Here is a 23,581-nt window from a genome sequence, read left to right as displayed (position 1 = left end):
AGTGTGTACATCTTGTTAATAGACCTGACAGTTCTGAATTTCAGATCTGTAAATTAGAATTCCTAGGAATGGACAGTAAATGGAAAAACTGGATACTTTATTACCTATCCTTTCATATTAGTAATGAATTATAGCAATGAGAGAAAAAGATACTCTATCCAGAAATAAACTGTGTGGCACAGAGAAGCTTCTGTAAATCACATGTAGATGAATAAATATGATATATTTTACTGATGTACTTCAGTAAAAATATTCTATCAGTATGACAATATAGTGTCAATTCATGACAAACAATGGGAAGAAGTTCCCATTCTTTTTCACTTCTGTCTGCCTTTCCTTGGACTTGTGCACCTAGTGTGTTCTGAAATGTGAACTATAGCTATTAATATCATTAATGGAAACTGTTACTTAATAGATAAAGTATACATGAAATGTAACAGAAGCAGTCCAGCGTTAGTGATTTTCTGGTGTCTGTGTGTTTGTTTTGTTTTTACTGCAACTCTCCTTGACATGACTCAACCTTTTAGGTGAAACAACCTGATGGTAAAAATCCCAAGATTTGCATTGTAGAGTAGTTACTTCAGATCGCCTTTATTTCTCAGAAAATGAGGTCTTCAGTAAAGCATGACCAAATTTTGAAAAATAAATGTTACAGATTCTTTTCATTCATGGAAATCACAATTTCATAAGTGGCAGGTGTCTTCCTTCTCCCGTCTTTGCTGGTGGCAGGTGCTTGGAAAGGATATACACCAGTCATATTAAATGCACTACAACTTCTGTTATTTTTCTTGTTTTCAGTTGTGTACAGTCTTTACATTTTGTTCAGTATAAATTTAGAAAGGTTAAGTACAATTTTCAAAATTTGTACTGAAGAACTAAAACATTTTTAGATAATTTTACCTACTTGTTAGTAGACTGGAGAATTCAATTGAGTTTCATCAGGAAGAGGAAACTTGATTTCATAAGGGGTGACACAAACAGTAATGTCAAAGTTTGGTCAGAGGTTACAATGAAAATGCTAAATAACAGCTTTTAATTGTTTCATCTTTTTCAAAGTACTGAAGTAATGATGAAAGAGAATATTGCACTGTAAGTTTTTTAACTTTTTTTTTCCTCTGAGTTACAGGCCATATGTCTGCATATGAAATGTCTGCAATGACATTGGAAGGATAACTTGTGTTTTGTGAAACGCTAGGCTTCCTTTTTTCTTCTGGAATGACTGATGAATAAGAAACTGATAGCATTAATTCTAAAAAGCTGCAAACACTCATTAGCCACATGTTGTTAGATTAACAACTCTGGCAGCTTTTGGTTTGGAAAGTGGGGAACAATTTCTAGTTTATAATTGAAATTGAAGTATTTGTGTCTTTCTCTTTTATAATGGCTGAGTAGTTGTCCTGGTGTTCTGGGACTGTGATACATTTTCACTGGAAACAGTATGGTATGCTTTGATATCAAGAGTGGCCTTTCATCTTTAAATTAAATGGTGCAGTATGACCACTTCATGTGAAAGAGACTTGTTTTAGTCGTGATTTTAGTCATGATTTTAGTCGTGCCTTGAGGTATATTTTTACAAAATACCTACATATTTACTGCATTTGATGGTGTGGAGTGTTTTTATAGTTAAAATTCCCCAGTATTTACTGTTTTCCTTTCATATAGCATCTCCCTCAGCATTCTGCTATTCCTAGAAACATTGAACATCTGTGACTAACATTCATTTCCTAAAATAAGCAGGCAGTCAGCATCTTTTAGATATGTGTGAAGATGCTTGTTATCTATCCAAAAATTAATATATATGGTATATTATCTGCAATTTCTCCATGTTGAAACTGAAGTGACAATAATAAAGATGCTTTTGTGTGATGCCGTGATTTTCTTTCATGTATTCTAGCTTCCCCTAATATCTGATGAAATTGACAATTAAGGTTTTTCATTTGCTTAATCATGCATACCAAATGGAAGCCCACAGAAGAAAAAGTCTTGATCTGGCATTAGTTCTGGTCATTAACAGTTTGGTGTAATGGATTTAAATTAAATGTTTAGAAGGTCCTGTGATAAATGGGAGAGAGACTTGATTTTGCAGTTAGATACATTTGGGTAGTGAAGGGTTTTTTTCTAAAATGCTTAAATTTAATATTTTCTCTTACTTTTTTAAGGCCTGGGGATAGCCCAGGATGGCTGCAGCTTCATATGATCAATTGTTAAAGCAAGTTGAGGCTTTAAAGATGGAGAACTCCAACCTTCGGCAAGAGCTAGAGGATAACTCAAATCACCTCACAAAACTGGAAACCGAGGCATCCACTATGAAGGTATTGCAAGCTCTGTGCCTGTTTGGGGTTTCTGTCACTGCCCTTTGTGTCATGGACTGGGAATCGCTCAGAGTTTTGTGTGCTTTTTAGATTCCTATGGAAGTCCTTTTCCAGACTGTGTAAAGGAAAAACTGTCAAAGCTACATTTGATTATTATTATTTTTTAATTTCAAAACTGTTTTCTAGAAAGAGCATCCAGTGTGCTGTGATAAACACTACCCTTTTAGCACAGCTGTACTTCCCAGCAGGAAGTCCAGAGTGCTGACCAAGGCTGACAGAGCAAGTATTGTTCAGCTCTTGAAAACATGGAAAACACTGGAAGTTTTCAGTGTTTTCAGGTAATGCTAAAAATTTGGGGGTTTACTATAATTGCAGTATTTAAGGTCTATTTAACAGGAGAAGTTCCTTTTAACATAAAACCACAAGTTCTCCAACCTCTCCCAAAGCAAGCCTAAATGAGTACTTAAAAAATTCACTCGGATCCATTCCTGCTGGTGTTTGTTGGCTAAATGTAGGCCTTCACAGCCACCCATCCAAGAGCAAACACTAGGCTTAAGTGGAATTTAGATGGATTTTAATTAGTGGGACAGTACATCACCAGCTGCATCTATATGATTGATCCATGATACTGAACAAGGCAGAATTTTGCAAGCCTTAGAGCTGCATTAATGCAGTGCTCTTCCTAAGCTGACAAATCCTGCTGCTTTTTGCTAGCAGCCATCAAAACTGGTCTGCTTTTGGTACCTCAGTTGCAAGGTCTCAAAAATTGTTGGTATTTCTGTGTAGACTCCTGTATGGGGTAGGTATATTCTAAATATTAAACAAAATTTTATTCTCCATCTCCTTGCTTCCCAGTCTTCTTATGATAGACTTAATGTTCCTTTATAATCAATCTTTAATTTTAAAAATATGGTAATTCGATTAATATAGCAATTAAAAATATTTGAACTCAAATTTTCTTCTCTTCCAGCATGTAGACTGCATATTAACTGTAAGAAGAAAAATTCTCCTGCTTTCTGAAACACTGGTTACAGCCCCTGAAAAAAGCATAGATGTTTCAGATGCACTTAATCCTTGCATTGCAGTGTAAAAGAAACATGGCTTTCCTACCTAAATTAAAAGGAAATTATAGTCCTTTACACCAGCTGCTTGAAATGGATATCATTAGCAGCTGCAGAAAAAAGGGTTGTTTGCTGAGTTACATGTCTGAAAACTAGTTCTGTCATTTATATGATTTTTCTTAAGATACTATTACAACAAATTTGTCAGTAACTCCTTTCTACTCCCTGTCATTGCAGTCTAAAATAAGGAAAGGAAGAACAGGACAGATGATTTTCCTGCTAATTTTACAAAACAAGAGTAAAAATGTCTTTTTTTCCTCTTCTTCATCCACATACAGGTGTTTTGGTTTTTAGTTGGTTGAGGTTTTTCTAGCTTTTGTGCAGATAATTAAATTTCCAGTGACCTAAAGACAGTCCAGCCATACAAACTGGTCTCTAGGGCATTAATTTGGGATGTGGAATGGCTTTATGTTCTTACTTTAAATCTGGCAGACTGCTAAACTGAAAGTTTAGCTCTATTGCACTCCTCTGTGCTTATGAACATACCCAGAGTAGAGGACTCTTTTTTTTCTATCCCAAAGTTCTGTTCTAGATCTAAAGAATGTAACACAAAAAACCCTCCAAGTCAATTATCAAACTCAGTATGTTTCTTTTCACTTTGGGAGATGGGTGGAAAAGAGATTGTTAAGAATTTCGGAGTTTTTAAAACCATGTTCTATTAGGAAATCATGGGTTCATTACTAAGATGTGTTTGCTCCTTCACCTGAACCAAGAAGTCATGTCTTTCCCTTGTTTGTTTCAGACCCTTTTCTTTGGAAAGGGACACAACATAGTTTTGATTTGACTAGAATCTGAAGGATGATGTGGGAATGATCTTGGGGTCAAATTGGAATCTGTGGGTGAAGCTTGATGGAGATCAGTGCAGGATTTTCTTTAATTGGAAGATAATTTTAGTTTTGCAGGCTTTCGGAGAAGGTATGTGTTGGCTTTTTTTGCACTTAAAGAAACTGCATGTTTTGTATGGTTCCAGTGCCATAGTTAGGGATAATTACAAGCAAAGTCATTAGCAGAGCCAGAGCAGTCAGGCTTAAAAACCCTTTGACTACCATATATGCAGTCAAAAACTTTCCCCAGTGTCTTAGAAAACATGATTCTTTGGGAGCACAAAAGTGTCACAGAGCCCTTGTAACCTGTCCTGCCAAGAAATTCCAGATATTAGTGGAAGAAGGGGAGCAGCAGTGGGGGAAACAAGCTGTGGTTCCATGGCAAACATGCCTGTTCTTGCAATGTGAATTTTGATCTGTGGCCCAATGCAAGGACATCTCACAGTGATTCTTTGGACTGCTGCTCTCTTTGTCTCTTCATTTCCTTATATTCTTTAATCCGCTGTGAAGGGCAGTAGTTAGGAAGGGCATTTTAAAGATGATATTTAAAGAATTTGGTTTTGGAAGTAACAATGTTAAAACGTTGTGTAAATGTGCCCCATCTTTATAATCCCTTCATTTCAGAATTGTAAGGCAATCATATAGGAATTAAAAGCTTAACATGACCCCATCTTGCACATGTGTTTATTGTAAACTACTGCTGACCTATACAAGAACTATGTCTGAATACTTCCTGTTTAAAGCTAAATCTCTTATTTAAAAGTTAAAACTCCATTTGCTGACCAGAGCATAACATGATGGCTAAACAAAGAGAAATGTGCTAATTGGTATTATCAAAGAGAAATGTGATAATGTTGGAGGTGCCAAAATGATCAGTAAAACAATCTCCACTTTGTTTTTCAATTTGTGTTGTCCTAGGGATTAGCTGTTCAAACAGAAGAAATCCCTCAGAGTATTATGACTAACTTGGGAAATTCAGTTGTTTTTATTGGCTTACTGTCAGATGAAATACAGCAGTTTGGTATGATAAAGTGTCTCTCTAAATCAACAAATACACTGTTTTTGATGGTCAGTGGAATAACAGTGTTGGCCCATAACTAAAGAAAAATCGTTTCAATGTCTAGATGTAAGAGTATTCGCATAAAACATGGACTATGGACAAATTTTAAAAAATATGAACAGTTTTATCTGAATTCAAAACCTGTAAAATTCATGGAGAGACATGAAGTAATCTAATGTCAGCTATACTAGTTTGTGCATATACCTACATGTCTCCCACATTTCTAGAAGACTTTGTGAGACTTTCCTGCCTGGTTCATGTAGAAGGTAAGTATTTTTCTCTTTAAAGACAGGTTTTTTGTTTGTTTATTTGTTTGTTTGTTTATAATGTCCTAGCTAATTAATATCAGCATTTTCCCTCATATAAAATCTGGTGGAAAACAGATATGTCTACCTTAACCTCTGGAACTCTAAAAGTAGCATAAGAGTGACATCATGCTTGATTTTCACACTCACTGTTTGAATGCTTTAATTTTACAGTAAGTCAGTAATTCATAATATCATGTGTAAGAAAACCATTTTTAGTATATGTGAGCAAAACATTGTCTCTTATTTTTATATAGTGCACTTAAAATTTTATTCTACATGTGACTTTTCACTTTATTCAGTGTCTTCTGTACTGTGTCTACATGTATCAAAAATAAAATACGAAGACTATTCCTAGAAGTGATTCAAATTTGTTGATTTTTTTTGGACAAGTGTTTGAACGAGATAAATATACAGTATAAAGAAACATGGTAGTGGTTAAACTCTTTCCAGAAAATCTTGAGCTGTTCATTCATGTGTTGTGGAGTGTGGTGTTTAGGGAGATAATTTTCTTCATGTAAACATTTTAGTTTTATTTTCTGTGGAGTTTTGTTTATTTGTTAGTTTTTATTTAGCTTGTTTGTTTGAAGGAATTAATATTTAAAAGGCAAAGTCCTAGAGAGCTCATAATGATCATGTCCATTGCAGATCCAGAGGATGATTTTTGACATTGATGGTGTTCCTGAGTTTCTTCTGATAATTAGACAGCCAGGCAGTAAAACTTGTGATGCTGTTATGTTGGATTGAAATAGGATTTCACTAAATTAAAAAGCAAGAATGAAGATATTTTATTTTAAGGATTTTTATTTTGAATGTATTTGTAAAATATTAAGCTACGGTTATTTAATGTGGTAGCAAAAGGAATATTAAGTCTCCAGCATATAATATCCCAGACTTACTTCAGTCTTGTGCATACTTTGGGATGTTGATGAATTAATACTCAAATTAGAAGAAATTAAGGTAAAAAACAATGCTAGAGAAGATGCCATGGTGCTTGATTTTCATATTCTTTCGTGAGTGCTTTGAAAAAATTGTGAGAAAGCTTATATCATATTAGAACTACAGTGTACTTCTATGTCTAAATATGATCAAGTTGTATTTTATTTTATCTGCAAATTCAACTTCTTATTATATCTTTTTATGACTATTTGAAACAGTGAATATATAAATCCTTATCAGGAATACCAGATTGACCAGCAAGTTAGCAGTTTAGAAGCTACAGTAGCTTGTTTGTCTCATTTTAAGAAGAGGGACTCTGGAAAATGTGCTCATTGCAGATTGGACCTTATTCGCCTATGTTTGTCTATAAAAAAGAGAAGATGGATGTTCAGAATATTCCAGATACCAGCTTAACTGTCTTGCAGTGTTTTGACCTGGAAGCTGTACTTTGTGATCTGTAAGTCATAAGAGTTAAAAATTTAAAAGTGCTGATCCTTTACATCAGGTATACTCATGGCTTAATCACACCATTTTTTAGGAGTAAGATTTCAGGTACTATTTGTACCCATTATGCCCCTTGACCAAATTTAAGGTTTCCTTTTAAATGTCTACTGAGCAATTCTCTCTTTAGGAATGATTAACTGCTCTTACCAGATGTCTCCCGGATCAGGTAAGCAGGTGATCCCATTTTCTTTTAAATTGACAAACTACACCTTCTGGCCTTATAGTCTGCTTAGCCACCACTTCCTGATATTTAACCTTGAAAACCTGTTTTGTTCTGATCAGCTGTCTCTAATCATTGTTGTTTATTGATCGACGTTGTAAAGCATAGAAGGTGCTGGAGATATTATTCTAATTGGCACAGCAATTTTTGGTTCAATGTCTTGTGGTAAGCCAGTGCTTGCAAATTAGAATTCAAAGCCCAGCATGTTCACAGAGACCTCTGATACACACTGCTTAACATATCGATATGTGCTATATGCACCTGCAGTGTCCATGTCTGTCTGTATGTGTGCTTCCTCAAGTAGGTGGTACATGAATACATTTGACAGATGCCCAGGTTTGCAATAGCATCTTTGGAAATCTAATTACAGTTTTACTTCTAAGGTACCAGAAATTATGCATTTTTCTGGGGATACTTACTGTGTCAAATAACATCACTTTTCCATCTCTGTGCAAAGGGAGAGTGTTTTTAGCTGCATCCTGTCTTTTCCTTTTCTCATTTTACCTTCAGAGAAAAGAATTTTTGTTGGCAATACAGTGCATACAGTGATGTGTTTCACCAAGGCATATATAGAAAAACACAACTGCAAAATTACATTAAACTATGAAAGCAAACCATTCAGAAGAGAATGTTAAAAATATATATTTGATCTGGAATTGCTGTTAGTGAGTAGGCTACTTGTAGTAATTAAACTGCAGTATAACCTGAGATGTTTTATTTGAATCATGAATGTAGTAAAATACACATTTCTTACTGTATCGTGTTGTACATTAGAATATTAGCATTATTTCCAGATCTAGATTCCAGAATCTTGATTTCTGACTGATCTGAGTTGTCTGGTATGTTGTTATTTCTGCTAAGCAGTCAAGTCAGATATGACATAGTGGATTATAGTTGCTTCATGGACCAAAACCAGTGCTGTGATATCTCCACAGGAACTGATCATGGAGAACTTAAGGATGTTTCCCTACTATGCTGAGAACATATTAGTGGCCCTATCTGGAATTCTAAGTTTCTTGATTCTTTGGTCATTACTCAACTTAAAGGTAGAAAATGAACTGCAGAATAAATAGGCTTTTTCTTTTTTCTTTTTTTTTTAAACTTTAGAAAACCAGCGGTATCTTTGTGAGATTTCTGCCATTACCTGTATTTCTTTTCAACAGTCTTAAGTCATGTGGAAAAAAGAGTGAGATAGAAGAGTTTGACCCATGAGTTTCATGGTGGTAAAAACAAACACAGGAGTGTGAACAGTTGCAAAAGAATCTTCTGGTATTGAGTGAGTGAATTGAATAAATGGCAAATACAATTCCATGGTCAAAAGTCTAGAAGAATCATAGCTTCTAGAAAAGAGCCTTAACTTTATGTGTACCATGAGGACTGAATTCATATGGCAACAGCCTAGAAAGAAGTATTAGAGATACTTTAAATACCAGAAAAATAAAAAGGCTTTTCCATGTAGTGTCAGGTTAGTGCTTAGTTTGAATGCACAAAGTTGGTCTGATACTGGAAATTACTGGGCATAAACAGGGAAACAGAACAGTTACAATTGTGTCAGGATGAATACATGCTGATCCAGTAGATAAATATTATGTTCTATTCTGATGAACATCCTCAGGAGAGACCTAGTAGAACTGATCATATTAGGTGCCAGAAAAATCAAGTGATCTGAAAATCTTCCATAAGTGACATGATTGAATAAAATGTGACTTTTCAGGTGAAGACACAGGAAAAGGAGAGGGATGTGATGGGAGGAAGACTGTTGAGCTCTAATAAAGGATCATAAGTGTCATGAGGAGAGTTATTAGGGAATTAGTAGTTTTCCTGAATACTAGATCTAAGGGCATCAAATAGCATTGTGAGATAGCCAGTGGGAAACAAACCAAACAAAGCTTGTTTTGTATCAAGTGTTTTTACATGAGAGGTAGAACCTCTGGAGATGTGGTTTCAGGAAGTCTGCAAGTCAAGGCCAGAGGGAATCTGGGGAGAGGACATAAAAGAGAAATAACAGTTGATTTTGTTCATGTATCCTCACTAGATTCTTGCTGTTGGAGAAGAAAGAGGTTGGTTTGGAAAGATGTTTAGTCTCTCTCATTGTTAAGGATGAAGTTTGCTTTTGATTCTGTTCTTGATTCTTGTCTAGAGCACAAGTCATAGGAGGAGCAGCTGAGGAAGCTGGGGAGGCTCATCCTGGAGAAAACAATTCTCATGGGGGACCTCTCACTCTGTACAGCTTCCTGACAGGAGGTTGTGGTGAGCTGGGGGTGGTAGGTCCCTTCTCCCAAGTAACAAGCAACAGGCTAAGAGGAATTTGCCTCAGGTTGTACCAGAGATGTTTAAATTGGATTTTAAAATTTCTTCACTGAAGGAGTTGAAAAGCCCAGGAGCAGAACAGGCTGCTGAAGGCAGTGGTGGAATTACCATCCCTGGATGTATTTAAAGGATGTGTAGATGTGGCACTGAGGGACATGGTTTTGTGCAGGACTAATCCAGTGGTGAGTTTAATGGCTGATCTTGAAGATTCTTCCCAGCCTAAGAGATTCAATGATTCTGTGGTTATCCTGTAATGTCAGCACTATGCTACTGTGGGGTTGCAGACACATTACCACTTTTACTGCCTTCAGTTGTGGCATTTATTTGTTGCCCATCATCTTAAGTTTTTCTGTGCATGTCTGGCTTACAGCTCTTCAGAGAAGAATCCTGTTTACCTGGATACAGATTGTAGTGAAAGAAACTTTTTTTTGCTTCCTACTTGAAGCAGTTATGAACATAAATTTTCCCTCTTTAATTAACCTTTGTGTCACCAAAGAAGAGAACCTTGTAGAACGCTCTTCATTTTCTCACTGCTGTGCAAAGGAGTGTACCTCAGAAAGTGGTGCCTATGTTGAATCTGCCCTTGTCCTGTCCTTGTCTGGCATTCTGTCCTTGCAGCTTCCAGCCAATTCTAATGAGTCAACTTCATTTTGTCTGACTGATTTTTCAGCATTCTGGCTGATGTGGCGAAAGTTAAGGGGGTTGGGTTTTTTTAACACTTTCGTACTCCTGGCTCTTAGGAGTTGTTTGTGTGGTACTGCAGGCTCTGCTGTCTTAACAGAGCTTGTTTTTCTTCTCTAAACTTACATTTCTTTTAAATGTTTTGATCCATACACTGTGTGGCTCACAGGAAGTGCTTTGTCCTGATTTCTCTGATATTTCACTGGATTTTGTTGTTCCCTTTTGAAGAGCATTAAGCAGAAACATAAATTCCATCCATTGATAAAGGGAAATGCAGAATGATTTGGAAGTGCTTTGAAGAGCAGCTGAAGATGCAGTAACAAGTGAAGAGTTTGTGTAATAAGTTTCCTGCTTTTGAGAAAGAAGCTATGTCAGGGATTCAATAAATTAGAAGCATAAATGAATAAAATTTATGTGCTATTCATGTTTGTATCAGAATTTGACCACCAGATCTGCTCTTTGCTTGTAGCAATAACAAACTTTGTGTTTCAGGTAAACTACAAAAAAACCTGTAATAATTTGCACAACTGAATGTATTTTTATTCTTTCTCACTTGTAGACTTAAAAACAAACAACAACCCTCAAAAAACCAAACAAAGGCATTTTATTTAGGTTTGCACATTGAAATAGTAAGGAAATGACAGTTTTTAGGCAGAAAATGCCATCCTGATTTACCAGTTGGTCCGTCATCCTATAATACAATTTCACCTATTCAACAAAAAAACTTTACAAGGTCACCGTGCTCAATGCTCCCAGGACGGATGAAAATATATACTTGTATAACATAGTGTTTTTTTCTAATTTACTTCTGCAAAGGAAGTTTTAAAATCCGTATTTTTGGGCATATAGTGTTGCGTAATGAGTGAAGTATTTCTCTTAAAAGTTACTCCCTAATAGAAATTGAGTCTACAGGAAGAATTGAAGATTTTTTGCTAGAAAATACTTTCTTTCACATTATTAAAAGTAAACTGTCATCTTCTGTCAGCTGGATTTCTTAGCTAAACTGTCTTTTTGAATGACTGTGGTCTCATTATGAGTGGGTCACATACCTTCTGGAAATTGCACCACTGCAGTCCCCATCAGAAACACTGTCTTTGGACAGCCAAGCTAGTAAGGAAGAATTAAGTGAGAATTGAGATACACGCCTCAGATGGCACTGAACAGACAGTGCTCAAAAATCCAATTGCATTCAGAACAAGCTAACAAAATCTTTTCAAGGTAACCCAACTGTGTTTTGTATTCTGAAATAATACAGATTTTTAAAAATAGTATGTTAGCTGTGAATCAGCTAGATGTAGAAATTTAACATTTTACCTGCTTATTAAGGGAGAACATTGGAAACATAAGAGTAGCAGAGTATCTGACAGTCTAAAAGTCAGGTCTCTTCTAAAGGGTTAGCTATAGAGGCACTTGCACAACAGGTGCATATATGCCCCTGCTCTCAGTTGGGAGCTTCTTTTAGCTTTGGATTCATCCCATTCTGCACAACAAGTGTGATAAAAATGGACAGAATATGATGTAGCTTAGATTTATTCTTTGAGTAGACATGCAAGCTTTCTGATTTTTTCATATTTGCTGTATGTAACTGCCTGTATGAACAGCTTTACCATACATGATAATAGATGGTCTTGTCTGAGAGTGAAATTGTTTGTTTCCTTTCTTTTTCAAGCAAATGCAGTGTTTGGTGAACAAATAGGAAGAAAAGGGATTGATTCAGCAGTAGCATTGCTTGCATGTTAATATTTGTGAAATAGGTGCTAAATTCTCAGCTTCTGTAACTTGTGCTGTGTGAATTCACCCCGTATTTTCCTTTCAATATCTGCCTGCTTTTCATTTAATTTCAGCACATCCTCACCCAGCGTGTAAACACTTAAACTTTTGAAGTCTTGCAAGAGAAAACAGTAATCACAGGAAACATTATATGTTCTTTTTATTTTTTTCCCCAATGTGAGCTTGCATCTTCATTCTCAAATTATTTCACTTGCTCTTATTTGGATTTTGCATCTGCAGAATGTTTGTTATGCTTTTTTGTGCCCCAGGCACTCCAGCATTTCAGGAGGCAGGACGTGGGATGTTGTTCTGAAGGCACATGAAGTAGACTGTCACATGAGGATGGTGGCACAGGGAATTAAAGCGCTAATAGTTTGGTAGATAATGCAGGAGATAGCACAATGGTTATATCATCCAAAATAAACAACCGATTTTGAAAATAATGATGTGTATTGATCATTTGATAAATTCTAATGTTTTAGTGGAAGAAACTATCAAAAGCTGAACTGATTCTTACAAATTGTATCAAGTGATGAATTCTGGGAAGTTCTGGGAAATCAGTGACTGAACTAATGCAGTCAGGCATCTTTTTAAGGTCACATGAACTAAAATGATGTTACAAAAGTCATTTAGCATCCTACAAAACACATATATTTAAAATATCGGTGAATTTATTTAATCTGCAAAGAAGCAGCAGTGGCATTATATTATTGAGAGTCTGTGTGTTTTTATGATTTTACAATAAGTAATATTTTTAGATCTTTGCAATTCTAAAGTTTCTGCCAGGATCCAAATTGGCTGGAAATTTGAGAAAATGTTTGTTTACTTTAGTAAACAAATACTTGTTCACTTTAATTTAGGTGAAATTGAGCTGATTATATATATAGCTAATGCCATAACTTTAGACAACCCTCCTTCTGAGCATAACATCAGATAACTTAAGTTGACCTGACAGTGTGCTTGTACTAAAAACTTGGTACTGTCTTCTGTAAGCGGTTACAGCAAGTGACAGTGTACGAGTTTGGTGGCACTGGTTGAATATTTTCTTTTTAGAAAATGACATTGTTGGAAATTAAACTGAACAACATCATTTCACATAAGAAGTGCTTTTCTCCTTCTACAAGGGTGAAAGTTGAGTTGCCCCAGTGTTCCACCTCAGTCAGCAGTGCTGTCTGGTAGTGTTATCATTTTGACCTGGTTACAGGATTGAGCAGCCAAAGTAGTGCTTTGGCACTTGGGGCAATTAGAAGGGCTCCCACTAAGCTTGTTTAAGCAGCAGCATAATTCACCAAAATGTGTCAGATAAAGAGCTCCTTCCAAGTAATGCCTTAAGTTTTAGCTTTCTTATTTTCCAGATTCTGTACTGCATTAGTATGTAACTTCATACAAAGTGTTAGCAACTTCTTTTCACAGCTTAGTTTGACAAAACAATCCATTTTCAGCTGAGATCCAAGGACAACCGTTACAGTCTCAGGCCCAAAAAATACAAACAGCGGTGAATTGAGAAGAGCAATCTGGGAGGATGGGACTTCATAACCTGAAGCTGTAATTGGACAATTAACCCCAATATGTAAATCGACCAAAACTTATAAAAGTATGGAGACTTGTGACCCATTGTCCATCTTGGGTGGAGCCACAGCTGGGCTCTTGTACTGCTCTTTGAAGGCCTTTTAATAAATACCTACTTTATTGCTTTAACACTGTCTAGCCTCTGTCCTAGGTAAGCTCTCGAGGCATCTCAGCCCCTGTGAATGTTGTACCATGTATGACAGAATTAATGCACTGTCAAATTCATGTAGTTATGACAGGTCATGTAAGATCTTGAACTTAAGTTTCTACTATCTCTAAAAAAAAATAGTATTCTGATATCTCCCCCACCCCCACATGGTTCTGACATTTAATGGTTTTGTGGAATTTGAGTGATGTTCTCTTAGTATGTTACCTTTTTTTCTGCTCTTCTAAATATTAGTTGAAACAACGTTCAGGTCCACTGGAAGTCAAAAATTACTTTAAATGTAGAAATTTTATGTTACATTTTCAGTATACTAGGTTAAAAACATGACTACCAATGCTGTCAGAAATACTGTAATTTTAAAATAATGCTGATTTGGTTAATCATGATTTCTTATTCATTCAATATGCGTATTCCCATCCTGTATGCTTCTAATAGATGTTGGATCACTCTCTGAAATTGTGAACACTTTCTGTATTTGTGCAATTAAGCCTGGTTTTACACTCAAATGTTGTAAATGCCATGGTAACTGAGATAACTGGCCTGTGAGTATACCTGGTGTGCTGTGTCCAGGAATTTCATGCATTTCATTTTCATTACGATTTTCATATATTTTGGCCTTCACTGAAAACAAATAGCTATGACAAAGTGAATACAAATAATAAAGCTTAATATTTAAAAGTGATGGGGAAAGAATAGTGTTTACAGAAAACCAAACATAACTGAATTGTCATCAAGATGTCTTTTTCAATATACCATATTTTGAAATATCCCTAAGTATTAATATTTATACATACAGTTCTCAAAAATGGAATACCCTTTAAGTCTTGGTATTTTAAATCTGCCATTGAAAGCTTTATTGCTCTGTGGTTCCTTTCCTTATTAGCAGCTTGACTAAATCCACAGTCCTTAAACCATTTTATTTTCAAGAACCCTTACCACTTAGCCAGGTGCATCTATTGTTAGTCAAGGTGCTTTTATTTACCATAATTGTGTAGTCATATGCTGACAAATCTGATCTCTTTTATTTAACTATTCATAAAGTAGGTTTTACGTCAGGGTTATATTCACAGAGTCCAAACAAAAAAACCCAACCCACCAGACAAAAAGTAGGCAATGTTTCAGTACTTCACAGTCCACAGAATGTGAAGACAGAAACCCGTTTAAATGATGATAAGTCATAATCTGCCTGCTCCATTTCCAGAAAGATTCATTTGTATTTTTGCACAGAACAAGATAAACTAGGTTATACTGAAGTGATCATTAAAATAATTGGAATTGCATTGTTTAGAAGAACAGAAAAAACCTTGCAGCCTTTTCTTATAGACTTACATTTGTGTGTTTTTTCAGTAAGTCATTAAAGAATTTACTTGGAATAATACTGTAAACTACAATTAAAATGGTTACTGAAATTTGTGTAACTAAGCAGATGCTAATTGAACCTTGGAGACTATTTTATGCTTTAGCAAACATGATATCAAATTTAATATAAAATTATCATGGAAAAGTACTAATTTAAAGCACTGTATGCGTGCAAACTAGTTGAATCCTAGGTTACAAATAATGAATAAATAAAAAATTTTCATTAGCATGGTAGCAGATAACTTGCCATGTTTCCTCCAGAACAGAAGTTCCTGCAGAAGACTTCTCGGTTCCTTATTCAAGTAAAATTGCAAATTCCCTAACTTTTCATTTTAGCACACAGCCTCATTTTCCACCAATACTTGGCTCAGGGGCTGCATCTCCCTCTCTAATCTTTGTCTCCTTTATTTGAATGCCTATTGAATTGTCAGCTTAAATTTTGAAGTGTACTGTGATGGAGTTTGAAGTTGATGTCATATCCTCGTAATGGCATTGTTTCCTTAGCAATGGCACTGTAAAAAAGAAATGTAGAAAAATTTAGAAAAGCTAACTTAAGAAAAATGCACGTGCTATTGGAGGAAAAATGGGATGATACAAAAACTAAAAGTTAAAACTTAAATAACTAATTGAAACAGAAAACTTGAGCAAGATGATCCAGTGTGCTAATGTTTAACTGTTGCCAGTATTTAGAAAGAGCAGGCCCTTGCTGCCTGGACACCTCAGTCATATAATTCGGTAGGGCAGAAAAAGCTGATAGTAGTTCCATTTAGCTTCTCATATTGGCTCTTAGAGCAGAAAGACTCGTTACATAGGGAAGTATCCTGAACATGCTGAAACAGCAGATGTGCCACGCATGTGAGAGAGAGTCTTCTAAAAAAAGGGAATGGGAGGAGAGGTGTGGTTTTGGTGGTTTTTTTCCTTGTAAAACAGTGCTGCTTTCAGAGAAAAATGATTTGTTAGTTATTTCAAAACTTATCTGAGTTGACAGATTTCCAGTAGGACTACAAAACTCTCTCAAGGCTACTCCACGTATCCACACTGCCCGTTTTAGACTTTAAACTAAGAGTGCTGTGTGCAGATCTGCCCTTGTATAAGTGCAAGGAGCCCTTGAAAAAAATCACATCAGTTGTTTGTCTGTCTTTGCTGACAGGGAAGATGTTATGTGGCCCAGATATGGCTGGGCCATATGGCTGATGATGGTGCCCTTGAACACACTTAAAAGTGCAAGCACAGGGAAGATATCTTTCCGAGAGTATGAATTTTATCACCCCAGGCTTGATCCTAAAGGCAAAGCTGACATTAACAGGCAGTACAGTAGGAGCAGGTCTGTAGATGACTTCTGTTGAGGACCCAGCACATACAATGTATATTTCAGGGTGTTTTGTCTTTAGACTAGCTTCAGCCTGGTCCCATGGAGTGAATGCCCATTAGGAGTCCTGGGTGTAACTGCTGGTTTGGCTTGATCCAGGAGGGATTTGGTTCATGCTCCGAGATACCTGGGATGAGAATCCAGGTACAGCAGGGAGGATGGAAGTTTGGCATCAGACTGGTCCAAACAAAGACATGAATGTGTACAAATGCCCTAACTCCATCAGTAAACTGAAAATTTGGGTGTCTGTACTCCAGAATTATTCCTCCCAGAGTAGCATGGCAGGGGCTACAGCAACTGGGCTACCACCATTTGGTCTGAGTCTAAGGCTCCAGATTATTTCCCCAGAACTCTGCATGGTTCTGTACTCATAATCCTTTTACTCTTTTTTTTTTTTTTTTGTTACAAGTAACACAACTTTCAATACAGAAAAGCTCATCCCTGCACTTGTTAAAGAAAATCTGGACTTTTTGTAAATGGCAAATTTTTTTCTCATGAAAAGAGGAAAATGCGTTTAACAGGTACCTTCTGTGTAAGCTGCAAACCCCATCAATATTGACAGTAAGGTGTGCTAGCATCTTAAAAGAACAAAACTTTGGTATGGACATCTTTTAAAATTGCCTAGAATTCGTTAATTTTCAGATCTTAACAGAAGTACAATCCTGTGTGTAGAGTCTGTGTATGAAAATTAGAGAATATCTTCCATTATTCAGAATTGCTTTCGTCTCCTGACCGCTGCTGCATCTAAAAATATTTTCTCTGGCACAGTATGAAAAATGATACTTTAAACAACAGTAAATGCTTTTTGCCTTGTAGCTAGTCTTTTTTATTGGTTCTTGCTATTGATGCATGTGTCATGATGATATTGGGAAGACTTTCACTAACTTGCATTTAATTTTCTACCTGAATTTAGGCCACTGAGCATTTGGGACCTGGGGGCTTATAAGCCTCTTTAGTGTAATAGTCATTGTTTACAATGATTTTTTTGGGGCATCAGAACTATCTTCCTTCAGCTGTATAGTTTTATCATACATAGTTTCAATAGTACCAGGCATTATTTTTGGATTTGAAGCTTCAGCTGCATGAAGGAGTCTGCATTTTCTTCTGATGGGCCTGGTGATGATTGAATAGAAGTAGTAATAATGCAAATAATAGATGCTGTGAAGGAAACCTAATCTTTTGCTCCCAGGCATGGTAATGGTAGCATTTGTAGTAATAATAGCATCGTTCTTGCTGGTTTACAGTGGTGCTAAGGTCTCAAAGGAAACAAATCCTGGGGATTACTTCTAGTTGAAATACTTTTCTGTTAGTTGCATAGCCAAAATATATTTTTACAAGACTGTCTGATTTCTCTGTGCTTGCATTTCTCCATCTCTTAATTCAAAATAACTGCTATTCTCTTTAAGAAGACCTTCCAAATAATCCAATAGGTTGAACAGCCAGATGGGTTTATGCAGGATACACTTTATATCATGACATTGCTGGGGGAAACATTGTAGAATATTTCTGATGGCTGTTAAAATTATGACACTTGATTACTGCCCACATGAAATATAATTTACATCAGTGTCTCAGCAGCTGTTACATGAGTGTGTATGCGTAAGATAAGATGTATTTACATTGTGGGTTATTATTGTAAAGATTTCTTGATTAGGATTAATTTCTTATAGGAGGTACTGAAACAGCTACAAGGAAGTATTGAAGATGAGGCAATAGCATCTTCTGGACAAATTGACTTACTGGAACGACTTAAAGGTAAATCTAGAATTATGTTTTAAATAGGTTCATTTCTTTTTAACTCTTTAATAAAATTTTCCAAGTTGTTTATATCTTCTTTCCAGTGCTGACCTTAATGATTAGGCATAGTCTCAATGCCTAAATATTTTTGCTAAACATTTGAAGATGCATTCTCAAAAAAAAAGTCTCCTCCATTTATACTTTTGCTACTGTTTACTCTAGGATTTCCTATAAATTGCTTTTGCTATAACTCACGTTTCTTTCTTCAGAAAAAAAAATTTTACAAGTTAATATTGGTGTAGTTTCACCAATTTTCTAAACTTGTTCGCATGTCCTGCCCTCTCCATGTCATATTACTGGAATTGTTTCTGTCATGCTGAAAATTGATGGCCTCTTCCCTATAGCACGTGCTGGAATCTGTATCATCTCATTGTATGGGAAATGCCAGCAAGCCCAGATCTCTAACTCGCTGTATACATCCCTGCCACTGACCTAGAAATTTCATAGGGATGTCTGTGTTTAAGAGCCCTGTCATAAACAGAGTCATCTGCTCGTGATAGTGAAGCATTTGCAGGATCTCTGGAAAAGAAATTGTTAGGAAATGGGCCACAAGGTAATTCACATGATGTTTATGCAAAACTCTGCCGTTTTTCTTAAGTCCTGTGGGAAGGATGGAAGCAGCCTTTTGTGGGGATACTGTTCTGATTGCCAGGATTGCAGTTTGGCCATCTGCTCAGATAGCTGCAGTTCTCCAAGTCCACGATATCCATTGTTTTTGTTCACAGTATTTTTGCTGCATTTCTGTGCAAAATGTTTCCATTTAAAAACTCCATAGATTTGTTCGGGAAGTAAGAAATTAAGTTAGAAATTATCTTTTAACTTTGTGCTGCTGAACCTTTAGCTCTGAAAAATGTTTGCTGTTTATTATCCAGAACTGAATTTGGAAAGCACCGGCTTTGCTGGGGTGAAGTTAAGGCCAAAGGTGTCCGTGCGCTCATATGGGAGCCGGGAAGGGTCTGTGTCGAGCCGCTCAGGGGAGTGCAGTCCAGTCCCCATGGGGTCATTTCCAAGAAGAGGCTTTATGAATGGAAGCAGAGAAAGCACTGGTTACTTAGAAGAGCTAGAAAAAGAGAGGTAAATTTATTTGTTTATTCCTCCAGTATAGATTGACTTCTAATTTTAATGTGGAAGTTTGCTGACACACCTAATAGTCATATAATGAATACAGTTTTGATCAGTGGTGCATTTACCTGTCATTTACCTTGACAGGTAAGAAACAAGGAACCTACATTTTATTTAGATGCACGTGTAGAAAAATATTTAAAAAAAAAGGAAGTATCATTCTGTTTCTAGTGCTTCTTCATGTGTGCATTTCATTTTTACTCTTTGTTGGCTGAAGGGTTTGTTTAATTTTGGTAAGCAGGTTGTCACTGTCTGAAATATATTTAAACAGCAAGGGTAGAACATTCTAACCACCTTCATATCTCCTCACTTCTGTTGATAAATTCTGAAGCTGTTACAACATGCTGGTGAAATCACTTTCTCTCTTTGGCAAATGGTTATTAAGTACCATAACTGGTTTATCAATTATTTACTATTAGCAGACATTTACCTAGTGACTCTACTCTCTCAGCGAAAGTATCAGCTAAACAAAATACATGTTCTTATCTTTAAGATGTTCCCATCAGATGTTTTGTATTGACAAAATCCTGGAATTTCTTTTCTTGAAAGGCATTGGTACACATTTTTAGGAAGAACATACTTTCAGGTCATAGTACAGATTTGTAGTACTTTATCAGTCACTTACAAAGGAAATGCAAAGTAAGAGACGTGCAGCTGTTTCCACTGAAGCTATCTTTATTTCTTAAAATGAACCTGACTGAAATACCAGATGTTTTCAAAAACCCATCTACAAGATGGGGTTTCCTAAAGATTTAGCCCTACTTAATGGATGGGATATCAAGACTGTGGCTGCAAAACTAAATAAACTGCAAAACAGTTTTTATGCCTAGTAGACATTAACAAGCAAAAAAATTCATTTTGAAGTTTTAATAGAAAAGTTTTGTGGGTAATGAGTGGGTTGTGGACGGCCCTTTAGAAACCTTCCTCTAAAGGATTTATTCTGGAATTCTGCAAAATTTTTGCAGCCAAGACCTGAAAGTCGTTTTCTTCCAAGATGCTATGTCCAGGTCCCCTTTTTTTTTTTTTTTGGTCCTATCAGCAGAATGAAAGCAACTTCCCATGGGTCTGTACTGAGCCTGTTCTAGCAGCCACTCTTTTTTTCCTTCTCCTAGCCAGGGCCACCACTAATGATACTTGTTCTGTTGCATAAAATGTAGATTCTTGAGCTATATAACAATACTTAGGAATTTGGGAATCTATCTATTTGCTTAACTCAGTCTTCAAGAGTCTGATGTGTCTGTTATTTATCGTCTTAACAAACTGTGCATTTATTTGTATTCATCTGCCATGTTTTACTGCAGATGATACTAAAATCTTTAAACAGAGTTGGAACTTTCAGTGTGGTTCCAGTGAACTCCTGCTCACTTGGAACAAGCAGCATTTATAGCAGTCAGAGTTCCTTAATATGGTTAGCACCTCTGATTTATGATCTGTGATCCTTCCCCACCCTGGTGGATTCTGAGGTGATATTCTTTGGACATTTTTCTTGGCAATGAAGACTGCTTAGGCAGTGAGCCAGTCTGTGTTCCAAATAAAACTGGAGAAAAGGGATGAGCATGTTTTAATTTCAGACTAGCTTAGGCATTTTTACTGTCGTAGCTGATGGGTTAAATATTTGTGCTGTGGAGAAGGTGGATCTATGGAGGAATGGCCAGATCACATCTGGCTTCATTATTAGTACAATGACAGATAATCCAAAACTCCTCTGTTCTTTAAGCTGTTTCAGGGTATCTGTGGAAGCATCTAGGGCATTGATGAGAACCCTGCGTAGCAAAATCAATCAAAACATTGGGAGGGTATAGGACTGGGCATCTAAAATCACTACCATTTCTAAAAGAAAATTAACCACTTATTTTTCTGTGTTTTGTGTCTAAACTTGTTCAACATACTTACTAAATTTTTGTGTATGTAAATGTATATATTTGCTAGTAGATTTTTGATTTTTGCAGTTAAACAGATTTTCAGGAACTTGAGGAACTTGACAAGCCTAAAATAATTTAGAATAAAATAACACATTTCAGAAATATGCAGCAGGAGAGCATTTCCACTCAGTATTTGAAGACACTGGCACAATATATGCTGCTTTTGGGCAACAGTGTTTGCATGAGGACTTAAACGATGCATTTAAATAGTTAGAGCAATTTGTTGGGCACCTGGCATCCAGTCTGGGTCAACTCACTACACATGACTGAAAGTGAGCTTGTGAGGGGAAGAAAATCCATCAATTGATTCACCTGCCAGAATAAAGATGAAAGTATTGGTGCATATCTCATTTGCTTGGCTCTCCTCTAACTCCAAAATATTTTAAAAAATAAAAAAAAATTAAAAAAAGAAAAAAAAAGAAAAAAAAAGAAAAAAAAAAGAAAAATGGGCAGTGGCAGCACTGTGCTTTTAAATTGGCTGTTTAGAATTCTCTAATCATCAAATATCTCTTGCTTTCTCTGGCTATTTGCAGGTATACTTGGTAGGAGCATTATATCAACAACAAAATCTTTCAGAGCACACTGCAGGTCAATTTTTGTGTTTGTTTGCCCTTGGTAATTTAGCAAATTTAATAATCTCACCTTTTTAATTCTGTAATTTGCCACGAGAGATGACAGTTTTCTGAGAAATTTTGTATGAAAATGTTTGTCTGCCATCTTTATTCCTTCTGGTTTATGCCATTTCCTTTTTTATTTCTTTAATATTGATTTGAAGCATTTTCTGTCTCATGGCTTCTTTCCTCCATTATATTTATCTTCTTTTGGCTGGCTAGTAAAACTTGCTTCAAACTTCACAGCATCAGCACTGCTTTTCAAGATTTTATCTCCCACCAGTTGAAGTGAAAGTATTAATTGTAGTTGTAATTTACATAATAGAAGTAGAGTAGCATATAGTTTGTTTCCTTTCTCCCATTTAGCCATTAGGAATAAAACTGACATAATTATGCAGAAAATACTTCCGAAAGAAGTAAAGAGTTTTCTGCATTCATTCAGCTTCCTCTTTTGGGAACTTCAAAAGTACCACATGAGAAGCCTTTGAAAAACCCACCCTTTCAGAAGACCGGTTCAAATTGAAAACTTTTTGTTAACTCATAAAAATAGTGTAAAGTTCCAAATGCTGTCTCCATTTGCTTTGCTGAATTCTCAGTGAACTTGACAGGGTATGACAGAGAACAGAATTTTCTCTGATGCTGTGAAAGTCCTAATGTAAACATCTTCAGGGCATAAAAAAGAATAACTGCACTGTTTTTTTTATTATCTTGTTTTTCATGAACAGTAGCAGCTTTCTGCTTTAAATCTTTAAATTTTTCTGCTAACCCCAAGAAACTCCAGGAGGCTGAGAGGCAGCTGTACTTCTAGTTGGAATAGTACATGAGACTAATGTGGGGAACAGCTTACAGACACATCTACAGAAAACTGCCCCTTATTGCTGCTTATTTTCAAGGAAACTGAAGTGCAGCCTGCTGTAGTTGTAGCGACCCTTCAGGTTTTTTGCTGAAAGAATTTATGCTGTATTCTCACAGTGCAGTGATACCAAGCTAGTAATCCCAAATGAAGTATCACTTCAGAAGATGAAATGACATTATTAAATTCAACAAGTCACCTTCAGGTCATGTTGTTTATGCAGCATTGATGGTTCCTTAGTTATTTTCTTGCTTCTAGTATCCATTGTGCATGTCAAAACATATTGAATGACACACTGTCTCACATACTGAATACCCTACATTTCATAAGAGGAACTTAATCACATGTTTATTTAGCTGAAAGTTATCCCTCCAATTTCTTCTACTCGTTCTTTGACATCCAGAGGCAGAAATAGTCAGTCCTTTCACATTTGCAAGTCCTCAAAAGTAACAATACTTTTTATAAGGATTGCATTATTGTACTTTTGCAAATTTCATTTCACAGCCTGGACACAACTGGTGCCTGGGCATTCAAGGTGGTAAAAAGGAAAGCTGTGCAGAATTACACTCTGTCCATGGCAAGAGAATGGGCAAGTGGAAGGGAAAAAAAACTTTGTCAACAAGCTTTCCCCAAGCACCATCTATTAGTTTTGCCTTTAGTCTGTCCAAAGTACATTAGGAATTTCTGCTAGCCACATCCTTGTGTGTCGCGGTGCCTTGTAGGAATTCGGTTCCTGCTTGCCGGGCTAGCTCAGGCACCATGGCATG

General features: G+C 36.2%; 1 protein-coding gene across 5 annotated transcripts in view; it reads left to right on the top strand.

Moving 5' to 3' along the window:
- APC (APC regulator of WNT signaling pathway) overlaps positions 1 to 23,581 on the top strand; it is a 119,622-nt gene that overhangs the window by 53,448 nt on the left and 42,593 nt on the right. For all 5 annotated transcript variants that reach the window (XM_063423787.1, XM_063423789.1, XM_063423786.1 and 2 more), the window contains exons 2-4: positions 2,160 to 2,312; positions 18,180 to 18,264; positions 19,179 to 19,380. In XM_063423787.1, coding sequence (XP_063279857.1) covers positions 2,178 to 2,312; positions 18,180 to 18,264; positions 19,179 to 19,380 — 422 coding nt within the window. In that variant the 5' untranslated portion in view covers positions 2,160 to 2,177. The remainder of the gene's footprint in view (positions 1 to 2,159; positions 2,313 to 18,179; positions 18,265 to 19,178; positions 19,381 to 23,581) is intronic.

Source organism: Prinia subflava, chromosome Z (assembly GCF_021018805.1).
Source record: "Prinia subflava isolate CZ2003 ecotype Zambia chromosome Z, Cam_Psub_1.2, whole genome shotgun sequence".
Taxonomy (NCBI): Eukaryota; Metazoa; Chordata; class Aves; order Passeriformes; family Cisticolidae; genus Prinia; species Prinia subflava.
Note: the sequence above shows the minus strand (reverse complement) of the source record. Positions and strands in the feature narration are given on the sequence as shown.